Genomic DNA, 15283 nt, shown 5'->3' with positions numbered 1-15283 from the left:
TCTTCAGTTAGCTCTCTGCCTGCCTTTGACTCCTGGGAGGGTGGTATTCTGGCTTCCAACCCTCATTTTAAAATATATTTCGTGACAAAGACACAAATGCACTCACACTCTCTCAGTTTCTCTCTCTCACACTCACACACACACACCACAAGAAGATTGTCGGCTTATGTACCTGTGCATTTTCGAATGCCTGTTGTATGCTTGTTTGTTCTTACAGGTGTAGCAGTTGGCAATACATTGTGCATTACTATTTTAAATGCCCTAATCCTTTCCCTCTCTTTTGTTATTTTTTTCTGCCTGTACTGCCTCAGACATTGTCATACTATAGACCACATATACAGTGTAGTAAGTGAAATAACATGAATAGAAATAAAGAAATAAACAGATAAACCCGGAACAAGAGGAAAAGCGAAATGTGTTTGGCACAACGGTGTATTTAAATCATAATTGTGATTGCGAAATCTGCCAGAACACAGGACAGGATTAAAAGGAAACAAGCCCCCCTCCCCACCCCCCCCCAAAAAAACAAAACAAAAAACTAACAAACAAACAAACAAACAAAAAACCCCAACATATCCTTCCCAGTGGGATGCTTTATCTTGCAGGGTTTGATGTTGGATGCGGTCTATAAGGCCATTTCTCACTTGGCATCAGTAAGCAGTGACAGGGCATATGGGATTATGGGAGTCCTGCAAAATAATCTGCAGAGCAGCGCCACAGTAATGAGAACATAAATCATGCCCAGAGCTGCATGTCTACATGTTATTCCACAGGGGCTGCTTCATAAATTTTCTACACTCAACTAACAAAATCACAAACGCTGGGTTTAAGAAAGGTTGGCATGAAATTACAGGGAAACATTTACATTTCAAAGACTAAAGCTAATATTTAATATCTGCCTTTATAGTATTATTATGCACTCCAATAAAATGGTGTCATATTCTTTCACTGTCTATTCTGTTTAATCTTCCTTTCTGTTCTTTTATTCAGTAATACATACATCTCAGCATGATGACACACAGTGTAACACGCTGAGATAAGTGCGGCACACACCTGTCCAGCAGTTGCATCATCTCCTCATACTTCTGGATGACCCTGGCTCCTTCTGCAGTCTCCAAGCACCTGCAGAGAAGATGAAGCTTTACAAGCCATGCAAAGGGTAGAGCCAATATCTTTCCAGGGTCCAATATTCTGAAGCCTCATTTTTATGAGGCCTCTAAAACTGCTCACAGAGTGATTAATTCATACTGAGACCACTGGAAATGCACGGCCACATCAACTTTCATTTTTTAATCTGCTTTATTTGAGGTGAGACTCACGGATAGGCGAGGTGTCTGAATTTGAAGAAGGGGGTCTGGATGCGCTGCTCCACCTCCTGGGCCCATCTCAGCCCTCCAGCTACTGCTGGCATATTCTTATTCACTGGAGCTGAACCTGAGGAGGTCAAACATCATCACATAGAATTACACAGATAGGCGGTTTTATGCAAAGTTTGAGCACCCTTAGGCAAATTACATATTTTGGTCATTTATGAAGAAGTAAATAAATACAGCCTCTGCAGCAAACACACATTAAAATGAGCTTTTTGAACTGTGAATTAACATTTAATTCACAGTTTCTTTTTATTTCATGGAGGGACGAAGAGCAACTGTGACATGTGCCAAACTCACGGTACACTGCCAAGTCAGTACTACCTTTTGGCAGCTTTGTTTTTGAATACATCAATGAATACATAAATGAGTTTCATTCAGTTTTATTAGTTATCTCTGATTATAGTAAGTGTTTAATGGTGAACCTTAGATTACCTATATTTTCACACTCATCCCTGCATGTTGATGGCTCAATTACCTCACCAAGTACCAGCAACTGGATATACATGTACATGATTAGGCTTCATCGGTGGAAATCCTGAGCACAAGAACACAGCTACATGTGTGATTAAAATCTGCAAAGGACACCTCAAAAGTTTTTCTTTTAGGAAGTAACTGATGCTGGTAAAAGAGAGAGCAGATTTCTCCTGTTTTGGCTTCCCTTCATTGGCTCCCTGTTAAATCCAGAGTTGAAATCAAAATCCTGCTCCTCACATACAAGACCTTAAATAATTAGGCCCCATCTTACTTTACTTGTAGTACCATATCACCCCATTAGAGCACTTCGCTCTCGCTCTGCAGGCCTACTTGTTGTTCCTAGAGTATTTAAAAGTAGAATGGGAGGAAGAGCCTTCAGTTTTCAGGCCCCTCTTCTGTGGAACCAGCTTCCGGTTTGGATTCAGGAGACAGACACTATCTCTACTTTCAAGATTAGGCTTAAAACTTTCCTTTTTGCTAAAGCATATAGTTAGGGCTGGACCAGGTGACCCTGAATCCTCCCTTAGTTATGCTGCAATAGTTGTAGGCTGCTGGGGTAGTCCTGTGATGCATTGAGCATTTCTTCACTCACTATGTGTTAATAGACCTCTCTGCATTGATTATTAGTCTCTGCCTCCCTTTCACAGCATGTCTTTTATCCTGTCTCCCTTCTCTCACCCCAACCGGTCACCGCAGACAGCCGCCCCTGCCTGAGCCTGGTTCTGCCGGTTTCCTTCTGTTAAAAGGGAGTTTTTCTTTCCCACTGTCACCAAAGTGCTGTTTGTAGGGTCTACCTTACAATATAAAGTGCCTTGCGGCGACTGTTCTTGTGATATGGCGCTGTATGAATAAAACTGAATTGAATTGGTACTTTGCATCATTACCACAAGCCTGTCCGATTTCAATTTCAAGATTTCTGCATAGAGATTTCACAGATAGCTTTTTAGTTCAATCCATTTTTTCCTTTCTCTAACCCAGCCACAGACGGTCAACAAACCAGAGTACCCTTACCGCCAGTCCCAACCTCACCTCCTTTTATTTCCGCTAACACATGATTTTGAACTTAATCAGTAGTTTTGGACTTCCTGATCACCAGTCTGGCTGATCCAGACGTTGCATCACCATAGCTCATTCCAGACAGCAAAAATTCCAAGGTTGAACTGTAAAATTGTTTGCTTTACCAACAACAACAACAAAAAATGTACTAAATATGTAATTTTCCCAAATTTTAGATACTACCAACATTCAGAGAAAAGCTGAACTAAAAAGGCACATAACTGAGCAACGACCACCCAATAATGTGAGATCCCCTCATGTCCTCGTCGTATAGTTTCCATATGCTAGATTTGTCAGTACACTATAATCTATCAAGATTATCTTTAAAGTGCAAATTTCAAAAGACTGCTGTTTCCTCGTGACCTCATATCAGCAGCTGGGAGGAGCTACACTGGGGATTACATGATGAACAATTACAGGGTGATTCAGCTGCCCTAATTAAGCTCAGTATGTACACACCCACACACAGGAAAATCATCTGTGTGGGTGGACTATGGGTGTGTGGGGGTTTTAAGGGTTTAAACTCAGCAAATTTCCAAAGAGCTTGGTCGTTTCAATTAAGAAGTTTTTAAATCAAGAACACTCCACGTTTAATTCCTTTAGAAACTTTGACAACATCCTTGAGGGGTTGTAATGGATCTCACTCTTCACTGATCTCAACCTTTTTTCCAACCCCAAGCAAAAGCAGTTTTATGATGTTTTTCAACAGGGAAAGACAAGTTCCCCTTGATACTCAAATTTAAACGGTGTTTACAGCTAAACTACAAAATGAAGTATATTTAGGTGTATAAATGCACCTTAAATATAGAGTTATCATGGACACCAACATTAACTGCTGACTGTGTCTTTCTTTGCAAGTTTGTGAGACTAAAAAGTGGCATATTCTTTAAATAAACACCATCATAATGTTGTTTATAATTAGACTTTTGTGAAATAAAGACTTTGTCGTGAATCTCACCCCACTCCTCAGCAGCTTGAATGTGTTTGTTGTAGAGAATTTTACAGCAGTCCAGCTCCTTGTCAAACATAGACACAAGCAAAGGGTATTTGTCCAGAGCATCTGTAGCCACTAGCGGGCGCTCCAGCAGGCTGCCAAACATGTCCAGAACCTGCAGACAACAGATATGCCAAAGGGCTTAATGATTATGTGTGTGTGTGCACGTGTGTGAGTTTGGGCGGGTGGGTGTATGCATGTGTGTGTGTCTGAGAAAAAGATCCCAGACCTTAAAGGCGTGCTCCAGACTGAAGGCGTCATCAAAGGCCTGACAGAAGATAGCTCCGAGTCTTCGGTCTATGTCATCCACCTTCAGTTTAAACTGCCTCACGTCTTCTTCAAACTCCTGCAGAGGAAATAGCTCAGCTACACCAACAGCCAAAATACCAAACAGCAGTGTGATGTAATGCAAAGCCAGCAAAGCATATTCCTTTTCACAATTCACTGACTCAAAGCCATTCAACAATTTGCGATTCGAGATATTCAAGTTAAGTCAATTTATATTTGCTTATAGGTCTCAAAAACCTTGGATAAGCAAACAGATGACATTTACAAATAAAATACTTTATTGGCAGAAAAGCAATTTGCTCCACCGATGCTGGGCGACCACGCTACTGTGCTGTTAGCCAGGATAAGAAGAAGGTATAAAAGCTCTGCTGGGCCTGTAGCCTTTCATATTTCATAAAGCCCTTTTAAAAGGAATTCACCTTGACAATGCTCAGTAAAATAAGAGAGCAGGCAAGTGAACTAGAGCCCCATATATCCTATGATCATAATCATTCGTACCATGTTGTTTACATCCAAGCAGTCATAGGGCTTCTCTGTGAAGAACTTATACGTGTCAGTAAATTCCTGCTGGAGCTGTTGGACTTGCTGGCTGAGGGCTCGACCTCGGACGCCTCCAATCTCCAGTTTCTCAAGCTTCAGCAGGTCGACAGCTGTTAACAAGATATCCTGCAGAGAAGGCAAGCTCCAGTCAACTGTCATACCAAAAATGCTGGCATTTCTCCAAGAGGTGCTGAGAACGTATTTCCATACTCACCTTAATGATTTTGACTCTGTTAACAAATCGGTCAAGTCCGGAGAAAATCAAAAGAGGGGAAAAGTCCCAGGGCCTAACCAAGCTCCCGTTCTTCTGGTACTGCCTCAGATTGGCCCGCCGGTCCTCATAGGTGCTCTTGAAGAGAATCAGGACCTCCAGGGTGGTCTGTATTTTCTGGAGAGTCTCAGAAACCTCTCCTCTCAGAATATCTTCTGGTACTAGATAGATGCGGGCCTGATAAAGGAGAAACAAGAATTATCTTTTTTTAAAAATAAGATTAAAAAAATATGTGATGGGTAATTAGCGTTTGTGTTTAGTGGCATCAGTGGTTTTGTTTAATAGGCGAGTACGGGGAGTGCAACTTCCTGCAAACGGAGGAATCCAGATGGACCTCCTTATTTATTCCTTGTCTTCTGCTCTACAGTCAACTGTCATCAAACAGTTATGAATAAATATACATGTTTATCAACCAATAGTTTAAATATATATATTAAACCACCAGTTGCCATTGAAAGCATTAATTAAAGAACTGCAATGTACTGACGTAGAAATGCATCTACATATGCACAGAGCATCTGAGGACATAAACACAGAGACCCTTTTATAGAGCTGAGGATACTCAGATCTACAATTCCAAAGAAAACTACAGCACTTCAAACCTTTTCTTTCCTCAAAGGCATTAGATAAACATTTCTCAGCTGCAAGATGTGTTCAGAATTCTTGTGCCTATCACGGTAAATGGAGCATCAGGAGAGAAGAGCTTCTCTAAGTTGAAACAAATCGTCAGCTATCTGAGCACATCACATTCTCGGGGCAGACTGTGCAGACCTGCTGTTCTATCCATTGAAAAGGATGCTGCATCTAAGATGAATTACACAGCTCTTACTGCTGAGTTTGCTGCAATGAAAGCAAGAAAAGTGACTTTCCTGCATTTTATGTGATATCGACCCTTTCATCTAACTCTGAGAAGAAAGCAAATAAGGCTGTTCCCTGCAATGTTAGGCCATTAAATAATAGTGTATTTTCACCAAATCTTGAAAATCTGGGTTGTTTAATGGCCAAATTTCACTACTGAGTTTTAATATTATAATCATTATATGGTGAATATTGTTTCAGGTGGTGATAAGAAAAATATGCAACAGCAAACAAGAAGATAGCCCAGACAGAAGCATTGGTTGGTCTCTGGGATCTAGGCCAAGTTTGAAACTGCCATGTGCAGTGTGGGCACTTAAATGCCATGGGACACAGTGGCAATCTAAAGACAGCCTACAGCTCAGTGTTTCCCAATGCACAGCCCAGCAGGTAAACGCTGGTGGCTGCCAGGTCTTTCCTGGGAAGGAGTTTCTGGTACATTATATATTTTTGGCTGCAAAAACAGGGACTTGCTTCCAATAAACTTAACACAATAAAACAGAACAGTTTGAGAGCATGAACTTTCATGGCTGAGCAGACAAAGAAAAAAGTTCCACCTACAAACAGGAAAAAAAACTCTAAGAAGAAAATCACCCACCCACTTCGCAGTGACAGGTGATCCCTGAAAGCGCAGTTCAGAAACACTGCAGTATGACTACTTAGCAACACCGACTGCCCAACTGTAACCTAGCTGTAAAACACATTCACTTGCCTGTCTATAGGGGATAGTGTGACACGGTTTTGTTTGATTGTTAGGGTTTCTTTCTAATATTGTGTTTACCTGGTAATATAAAGTGCCTTGAGGCAAAAGTTGTTGTGAATTGGCATTATAGAAATAAAACTGAATTGGATTTAAACTGAACTGAATTGAATTGTGAAGACAAAAGTCATTTCAACAAAACATGCAGACAAAGAGCAGAAACTGCAGCTGACCTGCTGTATGAGGAGGTTACATGTCTCCTGCAGGAGAACAATCAGCCGTGCTGGAGTGTTGTAGTATCTTGAGTTTGCCCACACCAGACATACTGTGTGCATTAAAGGGCCGATTAGACCCTTGACAGCAGGAATCTCCACATTCTCCATGTCAGTAAACAGAGGCTGCAGGGGTCTCAGGTAGGTGCAGATGTCTTCTGCCTCCTCGAGAGCTGCAAATGAAGATGTGATCAAAGTCAATTTGACCACAAGTAAAAAGATAAAGCATCTTGTTCTTTGGCCCTTAAAGAACAAAAACATATTGCATCTCAGAAAGCAAACTTCATTAAGTTTATTGTCTGTTGTTAGATTACCTGCAAGGACATCCTGCTGCATGTTCATAAAAGCAGCATGGTAGCAGCTCTCCACAGCCTCCAACAACACTGCCATCTTATTCACCTTGCATGATTTTAACTGGGAGTGGATGCACTTAAAATCTGCATATCTTAAAGAAAAACAAGGGACGTTTATGGATCTATTTAACTGCAGCTTCCCAGGGGCCTGAATCACTTCTGAAAGACTGCAAAGAATGACTCAGAAAGTGTAAAACTGTTCTTAAAAACCTGGAAGCATTGCCCGGTCAGCTGTGTTAACAGCAGGTTACTGCAACAGCAATCGCAGCAGAGGTGAAGAAGAAAAATCACAGAAAAGAAACTATTATTAATGCGGTTACAAGTGAAAGGTAAACATCTGATTAGCCTAACACAACCAAAATGTTTTACTAATTTATGCCTCGAATGTTGGACAAATCTTATCTGGGAAATGACAACTACAAAAACCATTCTGGACCATTTGGAAACCAGACATTAGCAAAACCTGGTTCACTGCACATTTATATGCTAATGTCAATCACCTTCAGCATTCCAGGCTTTATAATTTATTCCACATTTACTGGGACTATAATTCATAAAATATACATTATAAAATATTTGAATTACAGACTGAGACCCGAAATTCATCCAGAAATTTTTACATAGATTGGAACTGAAGGAACAAATCAAAACATTTTCTCATATATTTTCCTTAAAGATTCTTTAAAAAGCCAAACGGGTTGCACCATCAAAAAGAAATGCAGATTCTCTGTTCTTCTTTCTTTTTCATTTGTATTACTGCAGAGTCTTTACCTTACAATATAAAGCGCCTTGGGGCAACTATTGTTGTGATTTGGTGCTACATAAATAAATAAATAAATAAATAAACTGAATTCAATTAACGCAGGGTCAGTGTTAATTTTGTAGCTACAGACTGCACAATATGAACTACCATATGTGTTGGCATTAATTTGTTCATATGAATAACATAAAAAATGTACCAAAGGCTGGTGGCATTAGAGTATGTATTTAAGAAAAAGGAACAACTTTTGTTGTTTTTCATTTTTGTCTAATTTCTTCAGTGGAAAAACAAATGGTAAAAATAGAGCATACTGGACTGCTAGCATGTAATTCTCATAAGATGTAATTCTGTTACATAAGCAGATTTGTTTCAGCAAAGAAATAAAGAAAGTACTGGGCTGCAAATTACATTGTTCACTCGACAGCACAGGCACTTTGAAACTGAAATTAGAAGCAAAAACTTAGGTCCCTTCAGTAATTCAAAGTTGTATTATTTTCTGTGTTATTTTCTCACACTTGTGACACTGAAACAAGCACTTCTCAGAAGCTGCCACTGGCTACTTTGTGTGTGTAATAACAGAGGTGCTGACCTGTTCTTCCAGAAGAGCAACTCGGTGTGAGGTGTGGGGTTTCTGCCTTCCAGCAGAGCCTCAGAGGAGTCTTTTTTGAGGATATCACGGATTTGATGGCTCCACTCTATCACTGCAGACTCCAAGGAGTGGATGATGCTTTTATCCACTATTTCCCCCCTGTGATGTTTCACAAGTAAAGCATTTTAGAATGTATGAGTTGGACAAATGATGCATTGACACGATCCTGTCACAGCGGTCTGCTTACCTTTTGTCCGTCTCGAGGGCGGCTCGGTCTATTCGCTCCGAGCCTGCGGGAAGAGGCAACAGAGTCTTGCCTTGGATTTGGCCAGACACCACAAACACACTGTTCTTAAGGGAGTGGACATGACACTTGATATCCTGTACCACAACTTGTGGCCACTGAATGTAGTTGTTGCTGTTGGAGAGCAGTGGAGCTATAACCTGAAGGAGTTTAAAGAAATTGGAAAAATGTTATGGACTAAACTTTTAAAGTACAGAGTGACAGCAGTATTAGGAAAAGGACTTAAAGTTTTAAAAGTACTCATTTTTCTCAAGTGTGGCATGTAAGTTAACTATAGACTGACATTAGCAATTATTTTAACCCCGTCAATTATTAACCGTTACTTGTGACAAAACTTTCAGGTCATTAGTGTTATGCATATCACTGTTAAACAATTACTTTTAGCAAACAATGTCAACCATTTAGGTACAATATTAGTTTTGGCAACGTATTAACTAATATTTTCAATTACAGATTTTAAATTACATTTTTAATTTAAGCATCATTTTTAATAACACTGACTTTTTACTATTTCAATAATTTGGCTGTTTTGCTTGGCGAGGTTTGCTTGCTGGTTTTCCCTAGAAATACCTAAGTACTTGTACCTAGTACTGAAATATGTACTGTTTTAAGCATAAAAAAGGAATAGTGCTTTGTTTTTGGACCACGATGAAAGCGGTCATTTAATTTGAACCCTCACTCGCAGCTCTGCATGCTTACTGCAGTCTAGGTAGGAGGTTAATGTACTCGGTCGTGGTAAGTAGGGCTTCATGCACCTAACAATCATTAACGTACCCTGCTCTGTGGCTTACCTCCTCAACTAGAGCAGAAAACTGGTCAAGTGGAGCATAAGACAGGTCCCCGTAAAACAAATTCTCTTTCATGGATTCGGGACTCAGTGTGGTTGTGGTTCGCTTTATGAAGTACACCGCCTTGTTCTTGGAGTCGCCAGTGAAGGAGGAGGCGGTCTGTAGCTGTCCTCCTGCAGTCACAGACACCACCAGAGTCCTCTGCTCGGCTTTGTCCAGGAACTCCTGCAGCACCTGCCTGTTGTCCTCGCTGGACACGCATTTCTGCCATTTGTCCTGTTTCAGTTTAAGAGTCCTCAGGACGCATTCCGCTATATAGTCTAGTCTCTCGTCCTCAGCAGCAGGTGACTCCCTCAGGTCCTCCATGTGCCCGGGTCAGTCACGTTGACTGTATGCACTGATTGTGTCTCGGCAACCATAGTAACGCCGTGTTTTGCATCAGGCCGTTGCTTGGGGAACATGAGCGACTTGGAGCTGACCCAGAACATCCCTCAGTCCATCCAGTTGCTGATTGACACCCATTTTCCCTGACAGGATTTCAGTGGAAAGTTTCTCTGACTGTGGCAACGACTAGCAACACACCTGAGATAAATGCATCTGATACATGTCACAAAATCATGTCAGTAAATAACTATTCACTAAAGATAGTGAATAGTTATAGAAAAATGGCCATGATAAAGTATAAACCAACAAGGGCGCACAGACGAAAGCGTCTTCATTTTAGGTAACATGTTTAAACATAGCAAAAAGGTATCAGAACCAAAATAAATTTACTGCGTAAAACATTCAAACTTCTTGTAGAGTTACTCTTTAAACAAATGTGATGTAGTAAACCCGAGCGGTATGCGTGTGATGGAAGAGATAACTGGTGTTTAAAATGAAACACGTTTGCAGATTCATAAGTTCTGTAGTTGTAGCTAATGTGTCCTGTATGTTAAAACACTTCGCATACCTATTAGTATTCGAAGGGCATCTTCCTTCGGGGTCATCAAAGACTCTGGAGTGGATGTTCAAGCTGCGCCCTGTAGGGTTAAGCTGTGATGAGCACCATTACTTTTCTACGTGAAGTCTTCTTTAATTGATTACATGCAGAGGATACAGGATGTTTACCTTCTCGAAAAATCATCACGATTATCAGCACACTGGATATGTTCGGACGAAATATGAATCCATAAGTAACCTGTATGAAAGTTACTATTTATACCCTTTAATCTAAATGATGTAAATGCTGATGGTTTTGTGAAAACTCTCGTTTTTGTCTTTGCCCTTTCGTTTATTAGGAAAGATGCGATTGCCACAGCTAACCACAAGGTGGCAACACTGCACTTACTAGTCAGAGGCCTGTTCCAAGAAGCTTCTGATTTTGTCTTTATGTTTACTCGATGCTCCACACTTTGTGCATTCCTGAGCAAAAATCTGACATCCTGCCATCTGAACAGACTGCAGGTCTGATATGAGGAAATCCAAACGTCACTACTGTACTGGTTTCTTGGAAGTGGTCTTTCTGTGTGTCCTCTGTTTGTGGGATATGATCAAACCTCACAGACTGAACGTGAACCATCGTGCTGCTGTTTGACAGGATGTGAGGCCAGCAGAGGAAATGAGTGTGTGCTCTGTTCATTATTCTCATGTGGGATGTGGAACAGGATTAGCAGCAAAATGACATCAAACACCGCCTCTGACGTCTTTTATCCTATGTAGGTGCATTTTATGCTGGGCCACCTTCAAGCACAGTGTGTGTTGGCGTGTTTAGGTGTGAGTTTGTGTGTACGTGTATGAATAAATATGCATGTGTGTGACCAATTGTGAGTCACTCAGACTGTCCAGAAGCAGCAACTAAGGAGTTTCGCTTCTTATGACAGAGCAAAAAGAACTGCAGAAGCCAGACTTTCCATTTCAGAATCACATGAACCGCCTGGTCCCTGATATGATGGAGCTGCTTGCTACATCCACTTGGGTGGCTGGACACTGGGATACATAAACCAGGAATGTTTCCTTCAACTGCATCTTTATATCAGCGAGGAGGATGAAAGTGAGTCTGTTACAGTAAAAAATCCCTAATGTTGCTAATCAGTTACTATTTGTTTCTGGTTATCAAGAAGGGATCAGAGTGGAAAGACAAAGAACATTCATATTTACACATTAATCTAATACATACTAATTAACATTCATTTATCTGACAGTCTTGCAAGCTTCAGAGAAAGTCTACTTTGCATTTAGAGGTTTGATCAGCTCAGGGGTCGACAACCTGCGGCTCTTTTTTGTCCTTATACTGCGGCTCCGGGTGGTTTGGGAAAATAAATTAGAAGTATTTAGCTGAAGTGTATTTTATTTGTGCTTAGTTCTTTTTTTTAACTTGTAGTTCTAAATTGGAAGATTATTGTGATATTAAAATATAAAAATAAAATTGTATTTTTTTATTTTTCATCGCTCAAAATAAGCGTCACACTCGCGGAAGCCGGTATACCCACCAAAACGCCGCGCATTTATCAAGACTTTCAACCCCAGGTAGGCCAATTATGGATGTTCTGATCCTCATTATGTCAGCAGCTATTCTCGACCGTGAACTATGTTACAAACAAACACCGCTCACGCCTCACAGATGACAGCTTACAGTCCTGCGTAAAGATGAAAGTGACTTCGTACAGCCCCGATTTGCAGACGCTGTGCGCAGAGGTTCAGGAGCAGAAGTCCCATTGTAAACATATCACGGCAGACCCGACGATGTTTCCATGAACATGCTTTTCAGCATCTCTTTATTGACCACTTTTCACACACGGTTGCTGTACGCATACAGCCGGCTGTAGCTTTTCAGCTCACAGCCCGACACACACCAACAACAGCAGAGAGAGCACAGACTTTAAGGTGGCGAGGCGTGATTGCGGGTGCCGCTCAGGTGCGTCCGCCTCCCCTGCAGCGACGCTGCAGACCACGCCCCGCCACACACATTAACCAGGTAAAATACATATTTAGACAGAATTTTGCAACTATCTACTTTTCATTTTTTAGCAGCATAGTGCTTTTTTTCCCAATTATTTTTTAAAAAGTCAGGTCAAGGCTCCAAAAGCCCAAAGGCGATATAAGGGTGGCGGCTCACAACAGTTTTTGTTTGCTGGATCATTTTAGTTCAGCTGGGGGTGTCTTTCCTTTTGTTATATTTCTTTAAGAGTTCAAAATGTGTTAATTACATAAATAAAATGTAACTTTCTCATTAGCACTTCATGGATTTTATAAGCAACACACTTTAGTTGTTCACACAAAGCATAAAGGTAAAGGTAAAAAAAAGCAAACAATATATACAGTGTTATCTTCATTTTAGACGTCAAAAAGTATTTGCGGCTGCCAGTGTTTTCTTTTGCGTGGAAACCAGGTCCAAATGGCTCTTTGGGTGTTAAAGGTTGCTGACCCCTGGATCAGCTGGATCAGTTTTGCATAGGATGCATTGTTAAACAGACACAAAGTTGACACAAAGACGGTTAGGGTAGAAGGATTCTATCAACTTTAAAATAGAAGATTGCTGTATTTCAGTGGTTGAAAAAAAATTCAATGGATTATTTGCGATATTTGTGAGTTAAAGAGCAAAAGTAAACACAGAGCAGAAATATGGGGAAAGGATCAGGGCCACAACAGGCAGTGAAAGTCCAGGTTTTTCCAGATTTTTGACAGTTCATCTGTGGTATGTCTCTTCAAATTGGCATCTTTATGCTACTACATGAGGTCGCTTCAGTCAATATAGTTATAAACTGCTGTCATTCATCAGGCAGCAATGCGTGTAGTTTTTTTTTTTTTTGGGGGGGGGGGTAATTCAACAATTTCTGGTCTCATGTGACACAAAACTGATTCCAAGTCATTCAATGTTAGATATACAGACTCTGGAAAGGTTTAGGTTGGCAATATTCTGAGTTGAGCCATCAAAATCAGTATCACACAGCTGGGAAGACTCTGGCAGTCTTTATGCAACCCATCACACACACTTTTGATGGCTTGCTCTCAATAATGAGAGATATGTTTAAAAAAAAAAAAAGAAGATTGCCAGTTTCAGCTTATTGCTGCCATCATACAAGCAGCTCACAACTTGTCTTTGGTATTTTGCAAGACAGAAGCTTCAGTTTTGTTACTGCAGCACTTGAATCTGTACAGAAGTGATACACAATAACTGCATACACACATCTTCACTCCATGCTTTATAAAAAGGTGTTACTTTGTGCTGTTTTTGGAGCTTATTTTTTCAGATGAGTACAAAAAAAAATCCTTTGAAGCAGTTTGAAAGGGCGCTCAGGCATTTCTATTACACTTTCTTAATTTTAGATATGAAACTGTTGTTGTAAACACAGTAGACCAGTAGAGGTCAGTAAAATCCTTAGATTAAATCATGTAAATGCTTGCAGCCAAGCAGGAATAATCAACACTCACTAATAAAGTTATATAGACTTCCACAGAAAATATCATAGACAACTGTATGAATAAGGCACACGCTCGTCCTAAGGTCTTTTGGCACACTCCGATAACATCTGTGTTCATGTTAGCTTAAGCTCCAAGCATAAATACAGATTAATAAACCAGTGCGGGGGGATATGTAAACCTATGCTATGAGTTTGAAGCTTTGTTGTGTTGCGTTGGCATCAGTTGGCTGTTTAAACTTACCTTGTTCAGCTTCACATAAAGCCTTGTAAACAGGTACAGTAAAAAAAACGCCTTTATGAACTTGTTAAAATTCTTCTTTCATCATCTATAATTTGCCGGTCCCTCTTTCTTCCTTGTTTTATTGCTTTCAGATGTGTATCAGCATCAGTATGAGAGAGCCCTGCTGGATGAAATTCAGGAGAAATAACACTTTTGGTATTTGTCCTAAACGATCCATCGACACATCCTCATTCCTCTGAAATAAAGCTAAACTGAGTTCACAGACTGAAATGTGGCCAAGTGTCTGAAGAGCAAGTATGTTCACAATTGTGAGTCACTGTTTTTTTTATGTATTACCACGCATGTTATCTTACTCATACAATATTAACAATGCAGGACTTTGCAGACATTCCTCATTTTCGTACTTTAGCTTTTAGATGACTTCTTCTTGACACATGTCCAGGACGTCTGGTCCCGACTCCAAATCTCTGTGCTGATTCACGAGTGCATGGTCATCTGTAAGCCTTAGTTGATGTAAAAAATGTATGCACACACACAGTCCAGGTGTCCAGACATCGTCATTAGCTATGGGTAGATTCTCTTTTTATTATTAACAATTGAAATTAAAACAAGTATCAAGAAAGGATTTTTGTGTGTCTCTTGTAGTAAGCCTGCCACGTTTACCTGGATTGTATAAGATTACAAATGATTTAGTGTTACACAAGAAAAATTCAGCGTGCGTCTTTGAAACAGTCTCAGAGTCTGTATCTGAAATGTCAGTTTATAGTAGAACATTCTATTCCACTTTGGAATTGGTTTGGTATCTTCCAATCAGGCATTTAGCCACTGAAAGTCATCAGCTGTGCTGTTGGTCTCTTTAGAAACATTTTTAATGGAATTATCTTGGCAATAATGTCTTACTGTGTGGAACAGCTCATCCATGACGCTTGTGCTTTATTTTTAGTGAGTTAATGTCTGGTATTTTCATAGTTTGGTAGTGTATGGACATAGCTTTCTAACAACAGTTGAGAACTTAGCTCATA

The 15283-nt window shown here is 40.3% G+C and overlaps 1 protein-coding gene across 1 annotated transcript in view; it reads right to left on the bottom strand.

Moving 5' to 3' along the window:
* Positions 1–10133, bottom strand: part of dnah9 (dynein, axonemal, heavy chain 9) — a 196292-nt gene extending 186159 nt beyond the window's left edge. Inside the window, 11 exon segments of the mRNA XM_080305671.1 lie at positions 1054–1122; positions 1320–1434; positions 3862–4012; positions 4127–4243; positions 4684–4851; positions 4940–5173; positions 6785–6996; positions 7138–7268; positions 8526–8673; positions 8759–8969; positions 9621–10133. Coding sequence (XP_080161797.1) covers positions 1054–1122; positions 1320–1434; positions 3862–4012; positions 4127–4243; positions 4684–4851; positions 4940–5173; positions 6785–6996; positions 7138–7268; positions 8526–8673; positions 8759–8969; positions 9621–9983 — 1919 coding nt within the window. The 5' untranslated portion in view covers positions 9984–10133.
* Positions 10134–15283: the final 5150 nt, after the last annotated feature.

The sequence above is a fragment of the Astatotilapia calliptera genome, chromosome 8, assembly GCF_964374335.1.
Source record: "Astatotilapia calliptera chromosome 8, fAstCal68.1, whole genome shotgun sequence".
Lineage (NCBI taxonomy): Eukaryota > Metazoa > Chordata > Actinopteri > Cichliformes > Cichlidae > Astatotilapia > Astatotilapia calliptera.
This window is presented reverse-complemented; position numbering and strand designations above follow the sequence as displayed.